Source organism: Bubalus kerabau, chromosome 4 (assembly GCF_029407905.1).
Source record: "Bubalus kerabau isolate K-KA32 ecotype Philippines breed swamp buffalo chromosome 4, PCC_UOA_SB_1v2, whole genome shotgun sequence".
In the NCBI taxonomy this organism is placed as follows: Eukaryota; Metazoa; Chordata; class Mammalia; order Artiodactyla; family Bovidae; genus Bubalus; species Bubalus kerabau.
In genome coordinates this window covers 142,705,939-142,733,436 of record NC_073627.1, presented here as the reverse complement: position 1 = coordinate 142,733,436, position 27,498 = coordinate 142,705,939, and the positions used below count along the sequence as shown (strand labels likewise).

Here is a 27,498-nt window from a genome sequence, read left to right as displayed (position 1 = left end):
TCAGTCATAATCAACTTAGGGATCCTTCTAGTAAGAAGGATGATTTTTTTCCTTGGGTTTGTTTCAGAGTCTGTCTTTATACTTAAGATGTTAAATTTTCATTTGTTTTCCAGTTTACTTAAATGCTAATGTTTGTCAGCATTGGTTTGCTAATCTGCAAAAACAGTTATTTCTAGATCTGCCTAGGTTCTTAAATTTTTAGCATTTTGGTTTTGTTATTCCAAACAGTTGTATAGTAGAGGCCCTTAAAAATTGAATATGTTTTTATTGAAACAGCGTCATCTGCTGCTGCATATATGACTTTAGCTTCTGTAACAGTTCAGCTCCCGGGTCTTCACTAGTGATCCCGTGGTTAAGGCTCTGTGCTTCCACTGCAGGGGTGAGGGTTCAGGGAACTAAGATACCTCATACTTTGCAGCATAGACAAAAAAAGAGAACTAACTTCTGTGAGAGAAAAGCTCAGGAACTGTTAGTGAAGCAAATGAAGATAGGTGATGGGAGTAAAAGAATGTAGCTGTAGAATGGTAAACTCAGGTCTCTGTCCAAGTGTGGGCTGTTCTGAGTTGCAAAACTAGAGGTTGAAAGGACTATAGACACAAATCCACAGCTTTCACTAGTGATGATACTTTGGTTCATTCTTTGTTGTGTTTAATCTGAAATCTACGGTTGAAAAATGGAATTTCTTATGAATATGATCTATGATAATCACACCCCCCCCCACCTTGGTTGAAAATTCTTTGCTGTTCCCTAAAAATTGGAGGCTTGAATATGAGAACTTCCATTGTCATCTTCTCCTCTGCATAGTCATGTCATGGCAAGTATAACTATCTTGGGAACTTGGCATTTTTAGCATCGTTGTTGATAGCGTTTGAGAGGGTGTCACTGCTTGAAGATGGACAGACCCAAGGCAGACTCTGTTTTGAGAGGGCCCATTAATACCCCTGAGTTTGATTGAACCATCCAGTTCCTTTCCTCCATCTGCCAGTGGTACACTGATGGGATGTCCTTGCTTACTTGCTGGAATCATAGTCAGGCTACTTGAGAATGTAGATAGGACATTAGGGTTTTTATTTTAACACCATCCTTCAGGCATGTTGCTTTTTGTCGTGAACAACATCTTGAGAAACCAGAGTACAGATTGTTTGTTTTGCATATGAGAGCAGTGATTCTCAGCCCTACTATGCTTTTACTGTCATTGGGAAACTTCAGTTATAATAACTAAATATGCCAGATAGTAATTAGATTAAGCCAGATTCTACACAAGACTGGTCAGGATCTCTGGCATTGGGAGTTGAGTATTTGTATGTATGTATGTGAATGCATGTGCACAAGTGTACCCGTAGGCACATTTGTAAACTGTCCCCATTGATTGAAATGTGTGGAATTGAAGCCCTGTGGTAATAGATATTACCAAAAGCAAGGTTTTAGTCATTGATGCAGTGAGGTCATTGTGTTGTGAAACACACAGAAAGTGCGTTACAATTAAATTAGCTGATGCAGGATAGAGATTGGGTAAGAAAAGAAGAAGATGCCTTTTTTTGAGCAAGTAGGCTTGAGCTGGGTTTTGATGCATTTATAAGTGACATAAGAGTAGTGTAGTGGGTGGCATGAGCACAGAGTCAGGAGCAGTGGTAAGTAATGTTATCACAGCTGTTTTAATAGAAGCAGATTCTGTGTTTGGAGTGCAGTAATTGCCCACAGCCTGAAGTCTTTTGCTCACATTGGAGAATTTGGATATCTTTAAAAACAACTGGGACAGATAGTCCATGGCTTTGGAACTGATACCAGAAATAATTGATTCAGCTTTCTAGATCAGGCTTCTTAATGGAATGTAGATCATTTCTGTTTTTAACCTTTATGGTGGTTGTCGAGTTACGTTTTGACTTAATCTTTTCAGTAATTGAATGATATTGATAAGTAAAAATGCACTTGATCCGCCACTCTTAGGTGGCTGGTTGTTTGCTCTGGAAGTGTATTTGGTGTACTTAGTCATCAAAACACCTTGAAATAAACACAGCAGTGTCCAGGGCATCTGCTCAGTACACACATATATCCTTGTAATTCAGTGTCTGATTCTGGAATACAACTGTTAAGTACTGTAATGTGCCTTTAACCTTGCAGGATGATCTGATGGCTGATCTCTCTGTGACTAACCCTAGTAAAAACTTGGCAAAGTTAAAGATGATTACCATTCCACACATTAAGAAAATACTGTATTTTGTTTTCGACCTTGTCTTTGTCATTTGATTAATGCTATTTCTCTCTACTTTAAAAAAAGTAATTGTTTCTAAGCTTAAATGATACCACTTTTTGAATAAAAATAAATTTATTAAAATCTAGGGAAACTGTTCCTCTTCCCTCGAAGCTCTTGTATCAGAAGCAGGAAGGATTGTTAGATTTATTTAGTCAGATCTTGTTACTTGGTAATATTTTTGTGTAGTATTTATTCAGATGAGTCATACTAATTCAGAATGTTCTAGGCTATAATTTTAAAAATCCTTGTGAAAATACAGTGGCATGTAGAAATTCTGTATTGCTGAGGATTTTTGTTTTTCTTTCCCTTTAAAGTCATCCGTCCTTGGTTCAGGATTTGGAGAGCTTGCCCCTTCAAAAATGGCGAACATCACCAGCTCCCAGATTTTGGACCAGTTGAAAGCTCCGAGTTTGGGCCAGTTTACCACCACCTCAAGTTCACAGCAAAGTAGTACGAGTTCTCCCACAACCACTTCTTCTTGGGACCTCAAGCCTCCAGCCTCCCAGTCCTCAGTCCTTAGTCATTTTGGTAAGTGTGCATTTTCTACGGTGGTTTGCCCCTAGTGAGGACATGCCAAACACTGGCAGAGAAGGTTGACTTTTGGACACTAATGTGGGTTTGACCAGGCATATTTCTTTCTTTCATTTTTTTTTTAATTAATTTTTTTTATTGAAGGATAATTGCTTTACAGAATTTTGTTGTTTTCTGTCAAACCTCAACATGAATCAGCCATAGGTATACAAATATCCCCTCCCTCTTGAACCTCCCTCCAATCTCCTACCCCATCCCACCCCTCTAGATTGATACAGAGCCCCTGTTTGAGTTTCCTGAGCCATACAGCAAATTCCCATTGTCTATCTGTTGTACATATGGTAATGTAAGTTTCCACGTTACTCTTTCCATACATCTCACCCTCTCCCTATGTCCATAAGTCTATTCTCTATGTCTGTTTCTCCATTGCTGCCCTGAAAATAAATTCTTCAGTACCATTTTTCCGGATTCTGTATATATGTGTTAGAATATGATATTTATCTTTCACTTTCTGACTCAACTTCACTCTGTATAATAGATTCTAGGTTCATCCATCTCAACAGAACCGACTCATATATGTTCCTTTTTATGGCTGAGTAATATTCCATTGTGTATATGTACCACAACTACTTTATCCATTCATCTGTCAATGGGCATCTAGGTTGCTTCCATTTCCTAGCTATTGTAAATAGTGCTGCAATGAACAGTGTGATACATGTGTCTTTTTCAGTTTTGGTTTCCTCAGGGTGTATGCCTAGGAGTGGGATTGCTGGGTCATATGGTATTTTTATTCCTAGTTTTTTAAGGAATCTCTGTAAGTCTTCCATAGTGGCTGTATCCATTTATGTTCCCCCCAACAGTGCAAGAGCGTTCCCTTTTCTCCATATCCTCTTCAGCATTTATTGTTTGTAGACATTTTGATGATGGCCATTCTGACCGGTGTGAGGTGATATCTCATTGTGGTTTTGATTTGCATTTCTCTCATAATGAGCGATGTTTCATGTGTCTGTTAGCCATCTGTATGTCTTCTTTGGAGAAATGTCTGTTTAAGTCTTTTTTCCCCCTTTTTGATTGGGTTGTTTGTTTCTCTGGCATTGAGTTATATGAACTGCTTGTATATTTTAGAAATTAATCCTTTGTCTGTTGTTTCATTTGCTATTATTTTCTCCCATTCTGAGGGTTGTCTTTTCACCTTGCTTATAGTTTCCTTTGCTGTGCAAAAGCTTTTAAATTTGATCAGGTCCCACTTGTTTACTTTTGTTTTTATTTCCGTTACTCTAGAAGATGGGTCATAGAGGATCTTGCTTTGATTTATGTCATTAAGTGGTCTGCGTTTGTTTTCCTCTAAGAGTTTTATAGTTTCTGGTCTTACATTTAGGTGTTTAATCCATTTTGAGTTTATCTTTGTGTTTGGTGTTAGCAGGTATTCTAAATTTCATTCTTTTACATGTAGCTGTCCAGTTTTCTCAGCGCCATTTATTGAAGAGGCTGTCTTTGCCCCATTGTATATTCTTGCATCCTTTGTCAAAAATAAGGTACCCATATGTGCATGGGTTTATTTCTGGGCTTTCTATCTTGTTTCCTTGGTCTGTATTTCTGTTTTTGTGCCAGTACCATACTGTCTTGATGACTGTAGCTTTGTAGTATAACCTGAAGTCAGGAAGGTTGATTCCTCCAGCTCCATTCTTCTTTGTCAAGACTGCTTTGGCTATTCGGGGGCTTTTGTGTTTCCATATGAATTGTGAAATATTTTGTTCTAGTTCTGTGAAAAATGCCATTGGTAATTAGATAGGGGTCACAGTGAATCTGTAGATTACATTTGGTAGGATAGTCATTTTCATAATATTGATCTTTCTACCCAGGAACATGGAATATCTATCTATCTGTTTATGTCATCTTTGATTTCTTTTATTAGTGTCTTATGATTTTCTGTGTACAGTTCTTTTGTCTCCTTAGGTAAGTTTATTTCTAGATATTTATTTATTTTTGTTGCAATGGTGAATGGGATTGACTCTTTAATTTCTCTTTCTGATTTTTCACTGTTAATATATAGAAATGCAAGTGATTTCTGTGTATTGATTTTGTGTCCTGCAACTTTGCTAAATTCACTGATTAGTAATTTTCTGATCTTTAGGGTTTTCTATGTGCAGTATCCTGTCATCTGCAAACAGTGAGTGTTCTGCCTATGTTTTCCTCGAAAGAGTTTTATAGTTTCTGGTCTTACATTTAGGTCTTTAATCCATTTTACTTCTTTTCTGATCTGGATTCCTTTTATTTCTTTTTCTTCTCTGATTGCTGTAGCTAGGATTTCCAGAACTGTTTAATAATAGTGGTGAAAGTGAACAATCTTGTCTTGTTCCTTGTTCTTGATCTTAGGGGGAATGCTTTCAGCTTTTCTTCATTGAGAATAATGTTTGCTGTAGGTTTATCATATGTGGCCTTTACTTGTTGAAGTAGGTTCCTTCTATGTCCATTTTTTTGAGAGTTTTAATTATAAATGGGGTGCTGGATTTTGTCAAAGGCGTTTTCTGCATCTGTAGAGGTTAGCATATAGTTTTTATCTTTCAGTTTGTTGATACAGTGTATCACATTGTTTGATGTGCATATATTGAAGAATCCTTGCATTCCTGGAATAAACCCAACTTGATCATGGTGTATGAGCTTTTTGATGTGATATGATGAAAAGAAACTATCCTCAGTTCTTTTCATTCTTTTTACTTTATTCTGCACTTTAGAAGTTATTTCCACCATTTTATTTTCCACCTCACTGATTCATTCTTCTGCTTCAGATATTCTGCTATTGATTCCTTCTAGAGTATTTTTAATTTCAGTAATTGTGTTGTTCGTTTGTATGTTTATTCTTTAATTCTTCTAGATCTTTGTTAATTGGTTCTTGCATTTTTCTCCATTTTGTTTTCTAGGGTTTTGATCATTTTTACTGTCATTATTCTGAATTCTTTTTGAGGTAGTTTGCCTATTTCCTCTTCATTTATTTGGACTTCTATGTTTCTAGTTTGTTCCTTCATTTGTGTAGTATTTCTCTGCCTTTTCATTATTATTTTTTTTAACTTATGTATTTGAGGTCTCCTTTTCCCAGGCTTCAGTGTTGAATTCTTTCTTCCTTTTGGTTTCTGCCCTTCTAAGTTTGATCCAGTGGTTTATGTAAGCTTTATATAGAGTGAGATTTGTGCTGAGTTTTTGTTTGTGTGTTTTTCCTCTGATGGGCAAGGCTGAGTGAGGTGGTAATCCTGTCTGCTAATGATTGGGTTAGTGTTTTTCTTTATTTGTTGTTTAGATGAGGCATCCTGCACAGGGTGCTTCTGGTGGTTGGGTGATGCCAAGTCTTGTATTCAAGTGGTTTCCTTTGTGTGAGTTTTCACTATTTGATATACACTGTGGAAAATTCTGCAAGAGATGAGAATACCAGACCACCTGACCTGCCTCTTGAGAAACCTGTATGCAGGTCAGGAAGCAACAGTTAAAACTGGACATGGAACAACAGACTGGTTCCAAATACGAAAAGGAGTACGTCAAGGCTGTATATTGTCACCCTGCTTATTTAACTTACATGCAGAGTACATCATGAGAAACGCTGGGCTGGAAGAAGCACAAGCTGGAATCAAGATTGCTGGGAGAAATATCAATAACCTCATATATGCAGATGACACCACCCTTATGGCAGAAAGTGAAGAGGAGCTAAAGAGCCTCTTGATGAAAGTGAAACTGGAGAGTGAAAAAGTTGGCTTAAAGCTCAACATTCAGAAAACTAAGATCATGGCATCTGGTCCCATCACTTCATGGGAAATAGATGGGGAAACAGTGGAAACAGTGGCAGACTTTATTTCTTTGGGCTCCAAAATCACTGCAGATGGTGACTGCGGCCATGAAATTAATAGACGCTTACTCCTTGGAAGGAAAGTTACGACCAACCTAGATAGCATATTGAAAAACAGAGACATTACTTTGCCAACAAAGGTCCATCTAGTCACGGCTATGGTTTTTCCAGTGGTCATGTATGGATGTGAGAGTTGGACTGTGAAGAAAGCTGAGTGCCAAAGAATTGATGCTTTTGAACTGTGGTGTTGGAGAAGACTCTTGAGAGTCCCTTGGACTGCAAGGAGATCCAACCAGTCCATTCTAAAGGAGGTCAGTCAGTCCCGGGTGTTCTTTGGAAGGACCAATGCAAAGCTGAAACTCCAATACTTTGGCCACCTCATGCGAAGAGTTGACTCATTGGAAAAGACTCTGATGCTGGGAGGGATTGGGGACAGGAGGAGAAGGGGATGACAGAGGATGAGATGGCTGGATGGCATCACCAACTCGATGCACATGAGTTTGAGTGAACTCTGGATGTTGGTGATGGACAGGGAGGCCTGGCGTGCTGCAGTTCATGGGGTCGCAAAGAGTCGGACACGACTGAGCAACTGAACTGAACTGAGGGTTAGTTCTCTGATTGTCTAGGCTCTTGGAGTCAGTGCTCCCACTCCAAAGGCTCAGGGCTTGCTCTCTCTCCAAAGACCAGGCTAGGTCCAATCTACCAAGAGGAATTTCACCTGAAACGAAAGGGCCTTTACTTGAGTTCCAAAAGCCAGAGCACAAGAACACAATGTAGGTCTCTGACTCAGCAGAAACTGGGAAGCAGTTATTACCACCAACAAATGCCAAGATAAAGTCCCTCCACCTTTGGTCCACCTGATAAGTCAGCCAGAGACTACCCCTCTGGTCCTGACCACCACCACTCCAAACCACAGCCACCCAGCACTCTTAGCCACTACACCCCACCAACCAATTCAGAAGCAGGAGACTTTGTGAAAATGAAAGTGAAGTCACTCAGTCCTGTCTGACTCTTTGCAACCCCATGGACTATAGCCTACCACGCTCCTCCATCCATGGGATTTTCCAGGCAAGAGTACTGGAGTGGATTGCCATTTCCTTCTCCAGAGGATTTTCTCGACCCAGGAATCGAACCTGGGTCTCCCACATTGTAGGTAGACGCTTTACCATCTGAGTCACCAGGGGCGACTTTGAGGTGAATGTCAATTGTTAGTGTTTACGGGTTCTGTCTTGACCAGGCATATTTCTTTTTAGTAGAACTTCTGCAGTTTCTGAATTAAATCCTTCAGCTTGGCATTGTATAAATACCTATTTTTGTTTGTTAATATTAATAGTAGTAGTACATACCTTGAACAGATGTGCAAAAGCATGATAGTAGTCAAGCAGATATAAGGAAACAACACTTTGAATAAATACCTAGACAGATTTTTTTTTTTTGAGCTTTGTTAGAATAAGAAGGTGGAATGTGGACAATACTTTAAATCATATTCTCTATTGTTTTCTGATTCTAACATGTGTGTATCTGCCATGATTTTGTCTAGCCTTAATGTCTGTGGTTTGTATGATAAGTATTTTCTAAGTTAGATGTTTTCCAAGCTGTACACCCATAGACTTTGTGACATTAACCCTCCATTTCCCACCAATACACATGCCATAATAGCAGAGGTTTACTTTAATCATAGGGTTGGCTGTCTGGTTTATGTTTAGGGTATACTGAGAGACACGGAAACACATTTTTCTGCTGAATGAAATGGTTTACTGTTACAGAAGTACCTGAGACTACTCTAGGTTTGAAGTCTTTTTACCAAAGCATTCATTAAAGACACAATGTCCAAGGTTTTTATTGGGGGACTGGTCACATGGGCACTGTCTACCTAGTATAAACCAAAACTGTAGAATCCCAGAAAGAGAACATTCAACATAAACCAAATTGTATAAATAATCAAGGTAAAGAGAGTCCCTTTTATCAGTTAGAGCATTGGCATCCTTTGGAACATACCAGAAATTTCATGTTCCTTGACAGAAGCTGATGTTTCTGATATAGGCCTCCTGTGTATGTTAACTTTTTTCTGCACATTTAACTACTGAGTGGTATGAGTTTTTAGATCTGAGCATGCTATTCCCATTCTTTGAAAGTCTGTCCTCTTTGTACTTTCCTCTAATATCAAGACGAAAATAGATTCAACTATGATGGAAATAGACTAAGACATGGGATGGCAAACCTTTGACTGGATTTGCTACCTATTTGTGGAAGTACAGTTTTACTGGAACACAGCCATTTATTTATGTTTTTATCTGTAACTACGTTCAGTCTGCAAAAGCAGAGTTGAATAGTTGCTAAGAGATGACCTTCAGGGCCTAAAATATTTACTGTCTGGTTCTTTGCAGAAAAAGATCCTCTGTATGATAGAGGTAGCACTGCAAATCCACAGTGAATAGATGGTTTGTTTCTCTTGGGTATCTAGCTGGAAAATGAAGTTGGATCCCTAACTCCTACTGTTCAGCAAAGTGCCAAATGGGTGAAATACCTAAACGTAGATAATGAATAACAATAACAGAAAAACATAGGAAGATTTTTATGTACTCAGTTTGAGGTAGACCTACCTGTCTGGATGTGATAGGAAGTATCATAACCAAATGAAAAAGGAGATAAACTATGAAAAAAAAAATCATATTATAGGCAAAGGGTGAACTTCCTTAATATAAAAAGTATCAAGTCACTCTTTGAACCAGCAACTCTGTTCTAGCAGTTGATCCTGCAGGTGTACTTACACTTGACCAAAATGTCTTACATAAAAATATATTTATTGCAGCATTGCTTTTTGTAGCAAGAAATTGGAAAACTTCAAAGTTTATTAATATAATACTGGTTTGTGTACCATATCTGACTTTGTAATCATAAAAATGAAGTAGTTCTTCATACATTAATGGGGCACAGTCTCTGAAAACTAAATATCTTTGATATTTTTATTCAAGAAACTGAGTACAAATGTCTGCTTCTGGGAACAGGGTGGAAGGGTGATTTTTATTCATCATATATATTTTTTTATATTTTGGATTTTGCATTATCACGTATGTTATTGAAATAATAATTTTCAAAAGTTAATATAAAATATGAATACCCATTCTCCACCCCATATGCTTTAGCATAAACTGAATCTCCTCTCTGCATAAGACATTAGCTACAAACTCATTCAGGTGTCTTTTTCCATTTCCCACAGACCAGTTGTTAAAATATTATAGACACACGCACACACCATGTTTGGGATTGAAGTAGAAGGTGGTTGGGAGAAAGCAGTGGTGCCAGCAGCCCTCCACCATCAGGGGCTGCGGAATAGGGAGCTGTGAGCTCATGTGCCTAAATGATTGATTGTTGCCTCCCCCCACCCCCACCCCGCTTCTTAGACTTCAAATCTCAGCCTGAACCATCCCCTGTTCTTAGCCAGTTGAGCCAACGACAGCAGCACCAGACTCAGGCCGTCACTGTTCCTCCTCCTGGGTTGGAGTCCTTTCCTTCCCAGGTGAAGCTCCGAGAGGCAGCACCCAGAGACAGCAGTACCTCCACTGTGAACAAACTTTTGCAGCTTCCCAGCATGACTGTCGAAAACATCACTGTGTCTGCTCACCAACCACAGCCCAAACACATCAAACTCCCTAAGTCTCGGCGAATACCTCCAGCTTCTAAGGTGGGTCTTTTATCAGGAAGTCATAGTGCCAAAGGTGGATGCATTTTAACACTTAGTTCATGGGGTATATTCAAGTACATAGTCTCTTGATTTATGAGCATCGGTCACTTCTGAGTGACTAACGGGTTTGTGCTAAGAGACAGGACTGTCCATTCAAATTACAGATCTTGCTCAGGAAACCTGATGATCTTGTGCGTTTAGTGAAGAGAATCTGGTGTTCTTCTGCACTTACTTAGCTCTGTTCTGTAGAGGTAGGAGTGGTTCCTTGACCAGGCGATGCTTTCATCAGAGGCCCCTCTTCCTCACTCATCCATCACCACAATCCCGTGTCACACCCTCCCCCTCCCTTTCCCCCCAACTTCCATCCCCAATCCTAAGAAGCATTTGGTGGAACTGACCATTCCGTTAACTTTTTAATTTTTCTTGGCTCTGTTCCTTTCTCTTTAAAAAAAAAAATCCTATTTCTTTTTCCTGCCTTTCACTCCTTGTTCCTCAGGCCTCCCCACAGGGCCCTGGGAACCCAGTGCTTGTTAGCTCTGCAGACCTTTGGGGCTGGGAATCTCTCACTTCCGTTGCTAACATCATGGTTTTGCTTTTACAGATCCCAGCTTCTGCAGTGGAAATGCCTGGATCAGCAGATGTTACAGGATTAAATGTCCAGTTTGGCGCCTTGGAATTTGGATCAGAACCTTCTCTCTCTGAATTTGGATCAGCTGCAAGCAGTGAAAATAGTAGCCAGATTCCCATTAGCTTGTATTCAAAATCTTTAAGGTATACGGTTTCCCACTTCTCTTTCTAGTTTTGATTAACTTCTTTGCAAAGTAAAACACAGTAGAGTCTAAGAAATCACCTGGTGGCGAAAATAAACCCTATAGTGATGGGTTTGTATCACCATCACCAGTGGCTAACTCTAGAATGTGTCTTCCATCCCCCTAAAAAGAAATCCTGTGCCTGTTAGCAGTCATGCCCAGCTTTCCCCCTCACTCCATCCCTTGAAAACCATTAATTTGTCTCCTGATTTGCCTGTTGTGGGATTGCATATAACTAGGAAAATGCAATAAGTGGCCTTATGTTTCTGACTTCTTTCATTTAGCATAGTGTTTTCAAGGTTCATCCGTTTTATAGTGTGTGTGCATTTTGTTTTCCAAATAGTATTTCATTGTGCAGGTACATCACATTTGGTTTATCCAGTCATTAGATATTTGGGTTACATCCACTTTTTGGCTGTTATGAATCATACTGATGTGAAAATTCAGTTAAGTTTTGTGTGCTTTCATTTGCTTTGGAGCTGTACCTGGGAATTGCTGGATCCTTTGATAACTCTTGTATTTAACCATTTGAGGATCTATCAGACTTTCGCCCTAGTGGCTGAAATACTTACATTCCTACCAGTAATCTATGAGGGATTCAGTGTGTATACATCTTTGCTAACACTTATTTTCTTTCACTGGAATATTTTATAAATAGAGGAATCAAGATTCAAGAGGAATCTTGAAATTCTAAAATCTCAAATTTTAGAATTTATTTTACTACATTTTTTACCTTCTAGAGCCAAAATCTGATATTTGCTTGAGTTCCCTTTCTAAGGACAGACTCAGGACATTTAGATTCCTTAAAGTTTCTTAAGAATTCTTAATAATGTCACGCTGCCTATTAGTTAAACTTGTTGTTCAGTTGCTAAGTCGTGTCCGACTCTGCAACCCATGGGCTGCAGTATGCGAGACTTCTTTGTCCTTCACTGTCTCCCAGAGTTTGCTCACATTCATGTCCATTGAGTCAGTGATGCTATCTAACCATCTCATCCTCTGCTGCTTCCTTCTTTTGCCTTCAGTCTTTCCCAGCATCAGGGTCTTTTCCAGTGAGTCAGCTTTTTGCATTGGGTGGCCAAAGTATTGGAGCTTCAGCATTAGTCCATGCAATAGAATATTCAGAGTTGATTTCTTTTAGGATTGAATGAATGGTTTGATCTCCTTGCAGTCCAAGGGACTCAGAATAGTCTTCAACACCACAGTTCAAAAGCATCAGTTCTTTGGTGCTCAGTCTTCTTTATGGTCCAACTCTCACATCCATACATGACTACTGGAAAAACCATAGCTTTGACTATATGGACCTTTGTTGGCAGTGATATCTCTGCTTTTAATATGCTGTCTAGGTTTTTCATAGCTTTTCTTCCAAGAAGCATGTATCTTTTAATTTCGTGGCTGAGGTCACTGTCCGCAGTGATTTTTAGAACCCAGGAAAAGAAAATCTGCCACTGTTTCCACTTTTCCCCTTTCTGTTTGCCACGAAGTGATGGGACCGGATGCTGTGTCTTTTTGAATGTTCAAAGTTTTTTGAATGTTGAGTTTTATGCCAGGTTTTTCACTCTCCTTTTTCACTCAAGAGGGTCTTAAGTTCCTCTTCATGTTCTGCCCTTAGGGTGATATTATCTGCATATCTGAGGTTGTTGATATCTCTCCCAGCAATCTTGATTCCAGCTTGAGCTTTGTCTGACCCGTTGTTTTGCGTGATGTCTTCTGTATATAAGTTAAATTAGCAGGGTGACAGTATACAGTCTTTTGCATATTCTTCCCAGTTTTGAACTGTCAGTTAAATTAGGTTGCTCTAATTTGGGAGGAGGGATTAATTGTTCTTTTAATCTTCATTTGCATGATATAAATGATGCAGCAGTATAAATTTTATAGTTATAGATGTGTTTATTTAATTTAAAATATGACAAGAGATGAAATTGTTCTGCCTCATGAAAACAGTGAAGTGACACAGATTTATGTCTCATGTCTTTTATTCTCTGTAGTGATTCTTTGAATACCTCCCTACCAATGACCAGTGCAGTACAGAACTCCACCTACACAACTTCCGTCATTACCTCGTCCAGTCTGACCAGCTCCTCTTTGAGCTCCACTAGTCCAGTAACAACGTCTTCCTCCTACGACCAGAGTTCTGTGCATAACAGGATCGCATACCAAAGCTCTGTGAGTTCGTCGGAGTCAGCTCCAGGAACCGTCACGGCAAGTGGTCTTTCAGGTTTATTCTTACAGGAGATTCCAGCTGGAGCTCAAGATGTAGTTTGGGAAATTTCCTTTTAGAAAATTTCATTTTAGAAATCGGCTAACCTTTTGAGAGGAATCCATATAGTTTGTGGCCATCTCGTTTGAAACCTGTGTTTCACGCACCCGTACACAGGGATTGTGTGAATGGACCCAGATGCCTGGTATACGGATAGTGTCAGGATACACCCTGAGTTGTGCAGTGGCTTCGGTGGGTGGTGGGGACTCTAGTCTAGTGTTTGACTGTCCTGTAAGGCAGACATTCAAGCACTACTAATGAGAGCTACTTCAGAGTGGCCAGAACATGGACATAATAGAAACAGTTGAATTGGCATAGTAGACATTTGGATACATTTTTTTTCCTTAAGTTTCCTTCTAAGATTGTGAGGAAATATTTGCATGTATTGACTTAAGAGTTTTTTCCTCCCTTTCTTTTCCATCTTTCATGTTGGATGTTTTCCTCAAATGTCTGATGAATCCATTGTGCCCACTTAACAGTAAAACTGTCTATAGGGGTAGGTTGTTGGACATGGGCTTCAGTGAGGGACAGTGTGGTTGGCCATTTCTGTAGGGGTGGGAGCTCCTGCATCAGCCCTATGGGCCTTTCCTGTTGGGTTTGTTTGCATTCTTCAGGGGCTCTTCTTCCAGTCTCTTCCCTGTAGGACCTATACCTGTCTGTCAGTGTCTTAAAAGCCTAATGTGAAGAGAAGGCTGCCGTTAAATATTCATTGATGAAGTTTAGAGCTTGTGGGAGAAGGTGGAAGGGGGCGTTCACCCTGCTGTGCAGAGTTTAAAAAATTCTCTAACATTTAGCCCTGCCTCAACACCCGGTTCCAAAGTTATGTGATATATATTAGTACTGAGTTGCTTGGTATGGTTCTTGGATATAAGTTGAGTGGTTTTCTGGTTTTCTCAACTACTTGCTTAGGCTTTGGCTTTACCAGGTCAGCTAAGTCAGTTACTATCTGGCATCTGCTTTCTACTGTATAAAATCTTATTGCTCTCATTTTCCACCTGTATTTCTCTTTCTGGGTTGACACCTTTTTAAAAAGCTGTGTATTTTCAATATATATTCTGTAAGAAGTTTATTTTTGTGATTTCCAGCATGGTAACCACTAGCCACATGTGGTAGTTTAAATTAAATATACAATTAAAAGTTCAGCTTCTCTGACACACCACAATTTAAATGTTGTCTGTCTAGATATGGTTGGTCAGTCACTATAGTACACGACCAAGTACAGACAGACAGTATTTCCACTATTGCAAAATATTCTGTTCCCTTGGAAAGTGCTGGTCTTCAGTGTGTAAGACATAAATCAGACCATTTCGTTAAATCTCTGTCATCTGCACAACATCTCAGTTCCAGCTCTAACTTGACCTCTTGTTCTTGTCCATATCACTGTTCAACTCTTGCTCAGCTAATCGAACCAGATTTCTGATGTCTTTTGACCATTTGGTGGTATTTTTGTCTCCAGCATGCTTCTGCCTAGAATTTCCTTCATCCCGAATAACGTGGCTTCTTTATTGTGTCAGTTTGTCCATTGCTTGTGAAATTTTTGTTTGTTTTTAATAGTTTTAAATTCGAAGTTATTTAATTAATTTAATTTAAATTAATTGTAGTTAATTTACAATGTGTTAGTTTCACATGTACAGCAAACTGATTCAGTTATATGTATATATTCTTTTTCAGATTCCTTTCCATTGTAGGTTATAAGATATGGAACATAGTTCAGTGTGATATATAGTAGGACCTTACTGTTTGAATATTTGTATTTTTTTAAGGTTTATTATTTATAATTCGAGTATATTGCTTTATAATTTTGTGTTGGTTTCTGCCATACATCAACATGAGTCAGCCTGGGGCTTTCCTGGTGGCTCAGATGGAAAGAATCTGCCTGCAATGCAGGAGACCCACATTCAGTGTCTGGGTCGGGAAGATCCTCTGGAGAAGGGAATGGCAACCCACTCTAGTATTCTTGCCTGGAGAATTCCATGGACAGAGGAGCCTGGAGGGCTACAGCCCATGGGGTTGCAAAGAGCTGGACAGGACTAAACCACTAACACCTTCACTTTTACATACACATGTATCCCCTCCCACTTGAACCTCCCTCCCACCTCCCACCCCATCCCACCCCTCTAGGTTGTCACAGAGCAGCAGTTTGAGCTTCCTGCATCATACAACAAATTCCCAATGGCTGTTTGTTTTTACATGTAGTCCAGGGTTTGTATTTTTAAAATGATTTTCTAGGTGAAATGAAGTGTTCCCAAGATGTGATGGCAGCTGTTTCATCCCTCTTTTCCTCTCTTTTTGTCTAGTGAGTTTTTTTGGCTCTCTGGGTCTTCCTTCCTGCAAGGACTTTATCTAGTTGTGGTGTACCATTTTCTCATGGTAGCTTGTCTTGTTGCAGGGCATAGGCTCTAAGGCACAGGGACTTCAGTAGTTGTGGCTCTCAGGCTCTAGAGCACAGGCTTAATTAATAGTTGTGGGGTATGGGGTTAGTTGCTCCAAGGCATGTGGGATCTTCCTGGATCAGGGATTGAACCCATGTTTCCTGCATTGATAGGTAGATACTTTACCACTGAGCTGCTAGGGAAGCCCTGATACAGTTTTCAGAAGACTTTGTATGTTGGTTTTGTGCTGTCTTGGAGGAATATGCTTGATGTCATGTGTGTATATTTACCGAACAGTGAACCATCGTTGAGAGGGAGGCAGAGCAACAGAACTTTGATTGCTCTCCATGTGCCCTTTATACTGATTTTCCCTTCTCTGAGTCTTTTAGCTCTTGTTTTGCTTTGTTTTTCCCTAGCAGTTCTGTTTTATTGTCTACATTTCTTGTAAATAATCTCAAATTGTTTTAAGAATAAAATGTATGTAGGATTTTATGAAAAGAAAGTGAATTTCTGTTCTGAGATCATCTCCTCAGCTTCCTTGTCCCATCCAGAACCTGTCTGAGCCCTGCAGGCTCCACTGTCAGTCACTGGTTGGTTTTTTTTTCCAATAGTAAGTTTATTTTTTTATTTATTGGCTGTGCTGGGTCTTCCCTGCTGCAGAGGCTTTTCTCTAGTTGTGGTGAGCAGGGGCTGTTCTCTAGTTGGGATGCACGGGCTTCTCACTGTGGGCTTCTCTTGTTTGTGAGCACGGGCTTCTGGCACACGCACTTGAGTAGTTGCCTCCCAGGCTCTAGAGCACTGGCTCAGTAAATGTGGCACACGGGCTTAGTTGCTCTACTGTGTGGGGTCTTCCTGGATCGACTCAAACCTGCATCTCCTGCCTTGGCAGGAGTGGCTCTTTACCACTGAGCCACCAGCGAAGCCCTCAATCTCTCTGCCAGGTCTCCACACCCCATCTGTGGAAGTAAAGTTTTCTTTGTGAGGATGCCTCCTTCTCTTTGAAAGTTCTAGGGAAGTGCTTCATGGTTAACTCAGACCAATTGAATCATATAAAATAGGATAATTCCTTGTATGAAAGTTATCTTCATTATAGTTTGGAAACACTTACTTTCTAGTATGTGGGGTACTCAGGAGACAGAATGTCCATGAGATAGAAAGGCTTGTGGTGATTTCAATATAGTGAGAGTTCCCAAGTCCTGCCTATGGCTTAATAATTTTTAGGACTGTTTCATTGCTTCCTGTGCTTTTGGTCTTATTTTTTATTCTTACTACTTCCTTAAATAACCAGTTTGGTGTAAATAAGGTCAGCTTGCTGGGATTTATTAAGAATTTGTTGTATTGCCTCTCCTTTTCTTAAGAAACAAAATAAAACAGATCATAGTTCTTTGCTTAATTCATAATCTTCATATGTTTGTGGTTAAATCCCAACCTAGGTTGTCATTCAATGGAGGGTTTACTTACTTTATTTTCTCTTTCTTATAGAATGGACATGGTGGTAGTCGAAGTCAGCAGACAGTAGACAGTAAGTATATGAGCTAACTATTCTTGTTGTGGCTGGTGGAAACCACAGACAGAAAAAGAGCATAGCTGATGTGGTGGGGAAAATGATTGGCCAATGGCTAATTCTGCAAAAGTAGTCCTTTTCCATCTTTTCTGATAGCTATCTCTGACTCATCATTGGCAACATTTCTTTCAGTTTAGAGCTGAGCTAGAGAGGCCCTGTGACCAGACTGTAGGTGACGGTATTACTAGAAATACATCTACAGCACGAAGGGGGTCTTGCATCATTCTGCTGTCTTAAGACTGCATCTCAAGTGTGGAGTGTAGGTTGGATTTAAAATATGCTTTTCTCAGAGGCCCAGATTCCAGGAAGTTTAAGAGGGCTTTCACTTCAGTAATGTGAAAGATGTTTAAAGCAGAAATTGGCGTGCTGGTTCAGGAGAGAGAGAAAATGTTGCTCACTATAAATACTTGGGAGAAATGGAGGGAAAGCCCACCAAATCTAGTACAGCTCAGTGATCACTGGAGTTAGTGTAGGTGAATTCCCATTAGTTGTTCCCTTTGTTCTTGGCTTGTTTATCAATGATTATGGTCATAATCTAAAATGAAACCGATTTTCATTGATCATTCAGTGAAGCAACTGAATATCTATTGGGTATGGAAGCCAGAAAGACCCTCTTTTTATTTAGAAATTTTTGGGAGTGTGGCTGTGAATTTTGCCAGACCAGGAATAGGTCTCAGTTGGAATTGAAATGACACATTGATTTACCCAGAGTTGGATTTGGTGTTGAGGGACCGCCAGAGCAACAAATAATGTTGGTACATCTGAGAACACTAGATGTCACAGGAAGTGTGAATTACTCAATCTGTGGTGGAAAGTTTCTTTGGCCCACGTGTGGGGTCGAGAACACACAGAGGTTTACTTAGAGATTTTATTTGGAGATGTCAAGTGAGATAATGAGATATGAGATGTCCATAAAACAGTGTGCATTTTAGATAGGTTTTTGTCTCCCATGCGCTCTTCTCCAGCCATCTCTCTCTCTCTCACACACACACACACACACCGTCACACTCACATTCACCACACACTTTCTGTGAACCTGTCATTGATGTGATCCAACACCCAGGGAGGTGAGTTTTGGGCCAGGGACATCTGTGGTGTCTTTATCTGATTTCTGGAAGAACAGGCACCATTTGGGAAGGCCTGTCAGTGAAAAGCCTCAGGGGTGTGAGGACCACTCTTAAGAACTGACCATGCCCAGTGTTGCCCTGTCACTGCCGGTGCTGGCTGTCGAGCTGTCCTCCCTTTCGGAGACTAGCTCATGTCGCCTGGACTTTCAGGGCCTCCCGAAGCAAGGTGCTGCCCCCTCTTAACTGCAGAAGACAATGATGCTTTATGTCCAAGCACATATCTGAGTTGTATGTGTGGATGGCACTAAAACTGAGTCTTCTCTGCAGCTGATTGATTGCATTCTTATTCTTCTGAAAGCCTAATGCATGCATTTATGTGCTCTGAGGTCTGTTCTGTTGAAGTGTGTGCGAAGAAAATGCTCACTTTTAGAAGTAGCTGTGGAAGGCAGGAATGTCTTCCTCAGGTTTTATGTGTGTGTGATTCTCCATTGTATGTACCCTGGAGAGGACTCTCAGCCCCTTCCTCCCCTCTACTGGCAATGAACTTTCCTGAGGTCAGCCTGCTGTGATACTCATTTGATAGAAGCAGACCTAACCCCTGGGTGGTCCCCCCACCACGTGGTCACTGTCCCTTGTGTTCACGTTGTGACCATATTTGTCAGTCTCTGAGCCTCTTTCCGTGTCTGGGTGCAGCTCAGGGAGGATTTGACCCCCACATCGGGGCTGTGTGTGATGGTAAAGATGTATCCCCCTCCTCGCCTGGGGCCTGCGTTCCAGCCCTCCTTCCCACCATCCCCGCAGCCCGGGCAGGGCCCGCCTCGCAGCCTGCTCACGCGTTGTCCCCTGGGGCGCCACTGTGTGTCACAGCCCGGCCAGCCTGTCACAAAACTTGAGCATTCCTCCGATACTCACGGTTGGTTCTGGAGCTAAACTGATCTGTTTCTTACAGCTACTTCATCCGTTCCAGCTCCAAAGACAACAGACCCTCCTTCTGCCCTCCCATCTGTGGCCTCCTTGCCCAGCACCACCTCCTGCGCTCCGCTTCTGCCCCCTGCATCCCAGCACACTGCCACTCTGCCTTCCCTGTCCCAGCCTGGGGACCTGTCCAGCAGTCCCCTCTCTCAGCTCAGCAGGTATGGGGACAACAGGGACCCGAGTCCGAGGCACCAAGGCCAAGTCCTGAAGCTTCTGGATGGCTGTGTCCAGGGACAGAGCCCACACTTGCCCCTGCCTGTCGTCCTGGCCTTTCGCAGTAATGCTGTGTGGCGGGGGTGGGGTCTCAGGCGCCCGGTGTGAAAGTCTTGCCGCCTGTAATGCCTCTGCTGTCACACAGCCCTGGGTCTTTGGGAATGGGGTGGGGCCAGAGGGTCGCTTCTGCTCCTCTTTAGCCCTCAGGAGGGGGCCCCATGCCTCAGCCCTGCCCCACATTCTGGGCCCCATCACTGTGATATGGGGTGAAAGTGCTGGGGGATTTCTGAGCAGGTCTCTTGTGTGGCACTTGCTGTGGGTTCAAAGATGAGTGGTCAGCACAGTCATGGGAGGACCGGACTGGTGCGTCCTCACCTACCTTCTGAGCAGAATTCTCCTCTTGCCTCATGCAGCCTGGAGCAGAAGCCAGGCTTCTTGAATTCTACATTTAATGGGCATTCAAGCTCCAGCGTGTGGGGCCGACGTAGGAACTTTCTTCCCACACACACAGATTTAAGGGGGTCTCCAAGGCTGGCTGTTCTTAGTACAATCCTGTTCTTACCATTTACAGTCTCAGAGCAGATGGTTAGAGCTGCCTGAAGCGGACTCTGTAGGTTCCCAGGGAAGGATGTCCTGGATCCTCATGGCGAGTGAGCAAGCCTTTAGGTCATTTCTAACCACAGAACACCTGTCCGAGGTGATGCAGAATGAAGGGTGTCCAGCCAGGCCTTCCCATGGGGGGACAAGGCGAGCTCGTGGATAGCCTGCCTGGCCGAGTGGCCCCTGGTACAGAGGGCCATGGTGGACACGTGGTGCCGTCTTGTCTTCCAGCTCCCTCTCCAGCCACCAGAGCAGCCTCGCCTCCACGCACATGCCGCTCTCCGCCAGCACATCCCACACAGTAAGTGTTCCTGCTCCCCTACCCACTCCCTCCTTAGCTGGCTTGGGGCCTAGGCTTGGGCAGGGTTGGGGGAGGCTGTAGTTTGTGAATCCGAATATCCGGATACTCTAATCACTTGGCTGTGATGTCTCATCTAGGTTCATGGTTTGAACGGATAATTTCCTAGGCCCCACGGAGGACATGTGGTTCGTGCCTCTGTGGTGAAATCGGTTCTCCAGACCTGATACGATGGGCAGGGCTGTCGGGTGGTGAATTTGTTTCCCAGAATTCACTGTTCATTCTAGGAGACCTTTCTGCCTGGCAGGGTTGGTTTTATTTTCTGGGACTTCTTATGCTGGGGTCTTTGCAAGCTTTTTAGAGGAAAGTCGACTTGTTGCTAACTTCTGCTTGGCACCTGTTGCATGTCATGTCTGACTCTCTGTGACCCCGTGGACTGGGCTGTGCTAAAAGTCCAGTTTTATCAAGAGCAGTGCTTCTGGAGAACACTCTGGTACTTTGTGAAGTCCATTGTAGGGAGAGCGTGTGAAGGGAAAGGAAGAGTCTGTGTGTCTTTGAGACGGACAGATGGTCCAGCCAGTGTTACCGCATCCAGTGTGTGTCGTCATGGGGCCTTCACTCCCGCCAGCTCAGGCCGTCTTCTCCAGCTCAGGGGTGGGGGCTTTGGGAAGGTCCTGTTGCAGAAGCATGTGTGGAGCGTGGAGAGGCAAGAATAGAAGTGCGGGCGGGGTGCCAGCTGGGGAGGTCCCGATGTGTTTAAGGGTGACCCTAGATCGTGGTTACGGAAGTCTCGGCATCTAAGCTTGAAGCTGGGAGCATGGTCTCGGGGCTCAGTCTACACTGTGGGATGAGGCTGCGTAGCGGGTGGAGACAGTTCCAAAAGCTGGGAGAGATTGGAACATGGAAGGAAAGGTGCCAGGAGAGAACCAAGTGCCCCCTTCCAGGAGACAGCAGGCTTCCACAAGGTGGGAGTAGGTGGTCTTCAAGCAGGGAGGGAAGTTTTGGGTCCAGGTGAATGGGGGAGTTGGGAAATTGGCAAATTAGTTTCTTCTGAAGAAGAAGTCAGATCTTTTGCTGTAGAATGAAGTGGTGGAAAAGGTTCAGTCCTGTCTTTCCTCAGTATCTGGCCAACATTGTGGCATCCCTATTCTAGCTTAAGTGAAATCAGTTTATACATAATTCTTTGCTTGAAACACACAGATCACTGTCTTCCTAGCAGAGATTGGTGTGACTGTCTCTGTCCTTGGAGTAAGCTGCCTGCCCACCACCTATGCCTTGTGTTTGGCCAGTGGGCGCCCTGCGATGTCCCCTTTGTGAGCCCTGGAGTGCTGGCCTCCCATCCTGGGCGCTGTTGCTCTCGTGGTCCGCTGCAGTCTGTCTTGGCAGGAACTGTGTCATACGGTCCCAGTGGCCGCCAGCAGAACTGCCTCTTGCAGTTGCTAAGGTGGTCACTGAGTCACAAGACTCAATAACAAAAGACGTAAAAGACACACACTGAAGAGTTTTTGTCTCTTTTCTGCTTGGCTTTGCCCCTTTTCCTATTATTTTCTTGATCTTCTAGACTTTGTTTTCTTAACCTATCAAATGCATACACGGTCATTTTCCTTTCTGCTCTTTTTCCTTGTCCTGTAATGTAAATGGGAACATTCTATATAGTTCCCTATATCTTTTCCCCTCACTCAACAGTGTATCTTTAGGAGGTTTCTGTGTTGGATCAGAGTTCTTTGTTCTTTTTTCACAGCTCTGCTGCATTGGATTATTTAGTAGTCCTCCTCTTATGGAACTTGAGGGCCATTTTCAGTTTTGATATCCCAGAAATATTGTGGGTTTGGTTCTAGACCACTGCTATAAAGTGAATAATGTGGGAGAGTCGGTCGCAGAAATCTTTTGATTTTTTTAGTGCATAGAAGTTTTGTTCACACTCTAGTCTATTATGTGTGCAATAACATTATGTCCAAAAAATACAACATATTCATCTTTTTTTCCTTTTGCCTCGCTGCAGTAACATTACGTCTAAAAAATACAACATATTTTTCTTTTTCACTCACTGATCCTGTGGCATGCAGGATCTTAATTCCCCAACCAGAGATCCAACCCATGACCCCTGCAGTGGAAGCATTGGGGTTTTCACCAGCAGACTGCCAGGGAAGTCCCCCAATATAAGTATCTTAGTTAATAAATACATTAGGCTAAAAATGCTGGCCATCACCTGAGCCTTCGAGCAGGTTGTGATCTTTTTGCATTTGTAACATCAGAGGTCACTGATCATCATAACAAATATGAAAACTTTTGAAATATTGTGAGAATTACTAAAATGTGACAGAGAGACGAAAAGTAAGCCAGCGCTGTTGGAAAATTGGCACCAATAGACTTGCTTGACCCCCCAGTTGCCTTGGACCTTCACTTTGTAGGAAACGCAGTATCTGCAAAGCACAAGAACGTGAGATGTAGCTGTGCAGACAGTGGTGTACAGCCTTCTGCACATGCTGTGTCTGCAGGATAGACTCCGCGGTGGAATTGCCAGGCATTTGTCATATTACACACATGGCTCTGCGTAGTGATTTCAGCCCACTTACCTCTCATTGGCAAACAGTGAAGTGTCTTCTTTCTCCACTGCCTCCTAAAATGATGTTACCAAATATTTGTATTTTTCTAATGTGTTAATAGAAGAATGACCTGTCAGTATAGTGTTTAACTGAAAGAACTTGAACATCTATTTTATACATTGGTAAACCATTAAATTTCCTTTTGGCTGAGATGTTTACATTTTTCTGTCCAGTCTGTGGTATTTATTTCTATAGTTGGGAGACTAGTAAGTAGCCCTTTGTGATGGGAAGTGCAAATATTTTTCCTAGGTTTGTTGTTTTAGAAATCGTTTTGACTTTTAAATAGTCAGGTATATCATAATCTGTCAGAGCCAGGTCTCTCCCACTTTGTAAAGGATCTCGTCTTTTCTCCTGCCCCTCATGGTCTGTGGAAGGTGTGGTCAGCTGTGCTCTCCTGGGCCCATCTGGAGAGCTGAGTGACGGCCCCATCACATGGACTAAGCGGGCCAGCAGCTTGTCTTCTTCACAGATTTGAGAGGTGGAAGGGCAGATTCAGGGACCCTTTCAGGGCCTACTCAAGGCAGGAGAGGCTCTCTGGATGACTCCTGAGTGCCTATGGATTCCCCCCACTCCCCACACTGCCAGTGTTTTTTTTTTAATCCTGTGGTTGAAAGGTTGGGTGGCCAGTGACATCACAGTGCAGTGGTCAGAGCTGTTTCTGACTCTGGCTGGTGTCCTTGGGTGGAAGCTGGGCTCTGTGCAGGGGATCGTGAAGTGTGCGTAGTGGGCAGCCTCAGCCCCACTCTGGGCCCTTCTCTGGCTGGTCTGTCTCTCCATCTCGGTAGAAGGGGCAGAAGTCCTGGGGAGCCCCAGGAGACCAGAATTTTCGGAGTCTGCACTTGCTGAACCGGATCTGGTTGCTAGTGCCTGGGCGGGCAGGGCAGCCTGTGGGGCTGGGGCCTGCACAGTCGTCTGGGCCCTGGAAGACAGTGCACGGTGTCCCTTCTCCTGGTCTTTCCTGTTCTTCAGCTTCGCGTCAGTTTCCCGGCTTCTTTGTGGTGCACACGTTCAGTCTTACAGAGCCTTTTCTTCTGTTTTCGGCCCTCACTTTGCCCAACCAGGTATATCTCGTCTAGCCTCCCCTCAACCCTCGAAACCCTTCCTGCCGCCTTGGTACTGGCAGCTGGGTTGGGGCCCTTGGCTCTCAGGCTCTTCAAAGCTTTCGCTCTGCTTTGCCCTTCTTTCCTTGGTGGCTCTTCTCAGGCAGGCTTAGGGCTGGGCCATGCCCTTCCTGGTGTAGACCCTGAGGACCTACAGAATATCCTCACATGCTGGAGCAAAGGCCACCTGCGGCTTCAGGTCAGAGGTGCCCAGGAGGCCTTGCCTTGGGCTGGGCTGCTGTGGCCCGGGCTCCACCCTCCTATTTTATGAGGTGGGTTTTCACCTCCTATTGAGATTCTCTGTTCATCTATAAACTAAGGTTACTTGAGGTTTATGTGCCTGTTTCAGTTACCAGAGCATGAGCAACTTGAGTGATTTTTAGGAGGATTTTTGGTCATAAATCTCAGTTGTGATGGTCTTGATACTCAGCTGACCATTTGTGTCCCCATGGCTTCAGTGAGGGGCCAGGGCGAGCACACAGGTCAGCCTGAGGCCGTGGGCCCACAGCCCAGGCCAGTCCTCGTGCATTCTCTGCTCTGCCCCTAGATCCATGTGCCCTGGCTTTTCTGTTTTGCCAGCACGCCAGTGTGGACAGCGCCCCTTCCCTACAGCCCTCGGCCACCTTCTCAACGGCAGCAACTTCCGCCTCGAGCGCCGTGTCCTCAGGGCTCAGCTTGCCGAGCGGCATGAACACGGTCAGCAGCCTGTGCCTGGGCAGTGCCCCCGGGAGTGCCCCCAGCAGCAGCGCCAGGGCTGCGCCTTTGATGACCTCAGGTGTGTTCCCGTGGCCTGGCCAGCCCTCCTCCCCCCGTCAAGAGTATAGCCTGGCTTCCTGGGAGGAGGCCCCGGTGGGCAGCCATGGGGGTTCACAGGCATTGAAAGCGCACAGCTGTGTCCGGCTCTGCCCCTATGGGCTTCTCTGTCCCACTGACCTCCTGAGGCCTGGTTCTTCCAGAGCTGGGATTGGGGTGGGGGCCAGATCCTGGCTGATGGTGAAATCGGTTTTGCAGGGGAGGATGCTCCCTGGACAGGATTCCCGGCAGCCTTTCTGCTTGGAGCGCTCCGTTCTTTTCTGTCCTTGCTCATCCCTGCAGCTGAGGTGACGGGGCAGCTCTCATGGGCTGCTCCTGGTCACTTTGTGTGACTGCCCATCAGCCAGACCTAGGCAGGCTGTGTGGGCCCAGCCGACTGTGGTTTGCTAGCAGCTTACCCCCTGTGGCCCAGCCTGTCCCTGTCCTGGGGCTACCCCGTCTGCTGCGTTCTGCTGTGCCCCAGTGGCTGAGGAATTGTACTCGTGTGGGGGCCACGTCACTCCATTTGACTTTTGCCCTCCAGGCAAAGCGCCCCCTAACCTGCCCCAGGGGGTGCCTCCCCTGCTGCACAACCAGTACCTCGTGGGCCCTGGAGGACTGCTTCCTGCCTACCCGGTGAGCGCACCCGGCTCCCCTCAGCCCAGCTGGCCTTGGGGGGTCTTGAGTTGCCTCCGCTCCCCCTGAGGGCAGCTCTGCCCTTAGACCCTGGGCCTTTCTCTAGCTGGACTCAGTCAAGGCAGGGCGTCTGCCCACAGCAGCTCGTCCCCGTCTCCTTCCTGCACGTGTCCTCCGCTTCCAGCCTTGTTTTTGGCCCCATGTGGGTCGGGTTCCCCAGGGGTGGCGTGTGGTCTCTCACAGCTTTTGTGTCCTCACGCAGATTTACGGCTATGACGAGCTCCAGATGCTGCAGTCACGGCTGCCAATGGTGAGTGGGGTTTGGGGGAGGCTGGGGGGCCTCAGGCTCTGAGTCTCGCGCACCCCACCTGCTGTCTGGCCTTCAGGACACACCCCACCTGAGGACGCCCTCAGCACCGCAGCCGGGAAAGCTGCTGTGATGGTGCTGCTGGTGCGCCTGTGGCCTGGGGACCCTGAAGTTCTTTGGCACCTGGGGCCCCAGTAGGCAGTGCCTCTAGCAAATGTGGGTCCTTCTCTTCCCTTAAGCCTCCCCCCATTAAAAAACAAAACAACCGACCAGGACATGGGGTTACTTGCCTGCCCCTATGCTTTTACTAAAGTCCTGTCTTTCAAAGTGCCATCCATCTAGTGTCTGGCTTCTGCAGTGGCCATCAGTGATGGCAGCGTTGTTCTTTGGAGTAAGTGGCTGGAGCAGACAGACAGTCTTGAAGGGCCCTTCAAGGTTTAGCCTGCCATCTGTTTGTAAGATTGCTGGCCCTGGGATCTCTCTGATTGCTGAGGTCAGTGTTGCCTGTTTTGGCCCTTGCTCCCAGGACGAGGCACTGGGCCTTCTCTGGGATGTGGCCGCATGAACAGGACGCAGTGCAGGAGTGGGACGTAAGGAGGCATGCACCCTGCCTGGACAGCCTGCAGGCTCCTGTCCTGCCGCTCCCTTCTTGGTCTGCTGTTTAGCAGACTCCTGATCATTTTCAGCAGTCTGGGGCATCTGTCACATTGTCAGGGAGTAATAGCTATTTGGACACTGATACCAGCTCTGTTGGGCACAGGCTTTCCTTTTCCCCAAGTGAAGGTGAGGTGTCCTTTGTCAGACTGAAGACTGGAGTGGAGGGCCCCCCGCCCCGCCCCCTCCTCATGCAGGGCAGCGAGGTGGCCTCCACAAGTAATGCTGCCCGCTCTGGGCTGACCGCAGAGAGCTCAGGGAGCTGTGGGCACCGGGCCCAGTGGCTGAAGCTTGCTTCTCTTGGGAGACTCGTTCATCTGCTGGAGTATTTCCAGAGGCTTGTAGCTGGGCTGCTCTTCCCCAGGGTGCAAACCAGCAGCCACTGCAAACCCATACTACTGCCCGAGGGCCTGTGGGGCTTTCTGCTCACATCCCTGGAGGACCGAGGAAGGTATTGAGGACGTACTGGCAGATTTCTATGGTGTAAAACAGAACTCAGGGTCTCTGGGGATGCCTTAAGCCCTAGGCTTTGCAGGGAAACCAGGAAACGCGGCCCAGGTCCCCCTGACACTCAGGAAACCTCGCAGCCCCGGGGCCTCAGAGGTGGAATGTGGGAGCTGGTTCTGAAAGACGAGTCTGTGGTGGTGCCTGGTGGGGCCCCTCAGAGTGACTTGGTGGGATTCCAGGCCCGGGGGTCGTCCTGCTTCATACTCTGTTCATCTTTTTGTGCCTTAGAAATCACTTGTGAGCCTGTCTTTGGAGATAGGGGTCATTTCCTAGGCTCTGGTGCGTCTGTGCTCGTTTCCACCTTGGGGTTTTCCTCTGTGAAGGAGCAGCCCCTCTGGGCTTCCTGCAGGCCGGTCCCCACTTGACTCCCTGCCAGCTGTGCTTCCCTAGCAGCCCTCCTCTCAGGCATTTTATGTCACAGGTGGATGCTGGTGAG

General features: G+C 44.5%; 1 protein-coding gene and 1 non-coding gene across 10 annotated transcripts in view; both read left to right on the top strand.

The window, feature by feature from the left end:
* The window catches only part of UBAP2 (ubiquitin associated protein 2), a 119,721-nt gene that overhangs the window by 88,961 nt on the left and 3,262 nt on the right, over positions 1 to 27,498 (top strand). For all 9 annotated transcript variants that reach the window (XM_055578830.1, XM_055578832.1, XM_055578828.1 and 6 more), the window contains 10 exons: positions 2,569 to 2,782; positions 10,025 to 10,305; positions 10,907 to 11,076; positions 13,100 to 13,313; positions 17,226 to 17,265; positions 19,324 to 19,507; positions 20,394 to 20,463; positions 24,746 to 24,941; positions 25,503 to 25,594; positions 25,857 to 25,904. In XM_055578830.1, coding sequence (XP_055434805.1) covers positions 2,569 to 2,782; positions 10,025 to 10,305; positions 10,907 to 11,076; positions 13,100 to 13,313; positions 17,226 to 17,265; positions 19,324 to 19,507; positions 20,394 to 20,463; positions 24,746 to 24,941; positions 25,503 to 25,594; positions 25,857 to 25,904 — 1,509 coding nt within the window. The remainder of the gene's footprint in view (positions 1 to 2,568; positions 2,783 to 10,024; positions 10,306 to 10,906; positions 11,077 to 13,099; positions 13,314 to 17,225; positions 17,266 to 19,323; positions 19,508 to 20,393; positions 20,464 to 24,745; positions 24,942 to 25,502; positions 25,595 to 25,856; positions 25,905 to 27,498) is intronic.
* LOC129651966 (small nucleolar RNA SNORD121A) lies at positions 18,618 to 18,701 on the top strand. Its single transcript, XR_008714455.1, has one exon. It is a non-coding gene; the product is annotated as a small nucleolar RNA SNORD121A (small nucleolar RNA).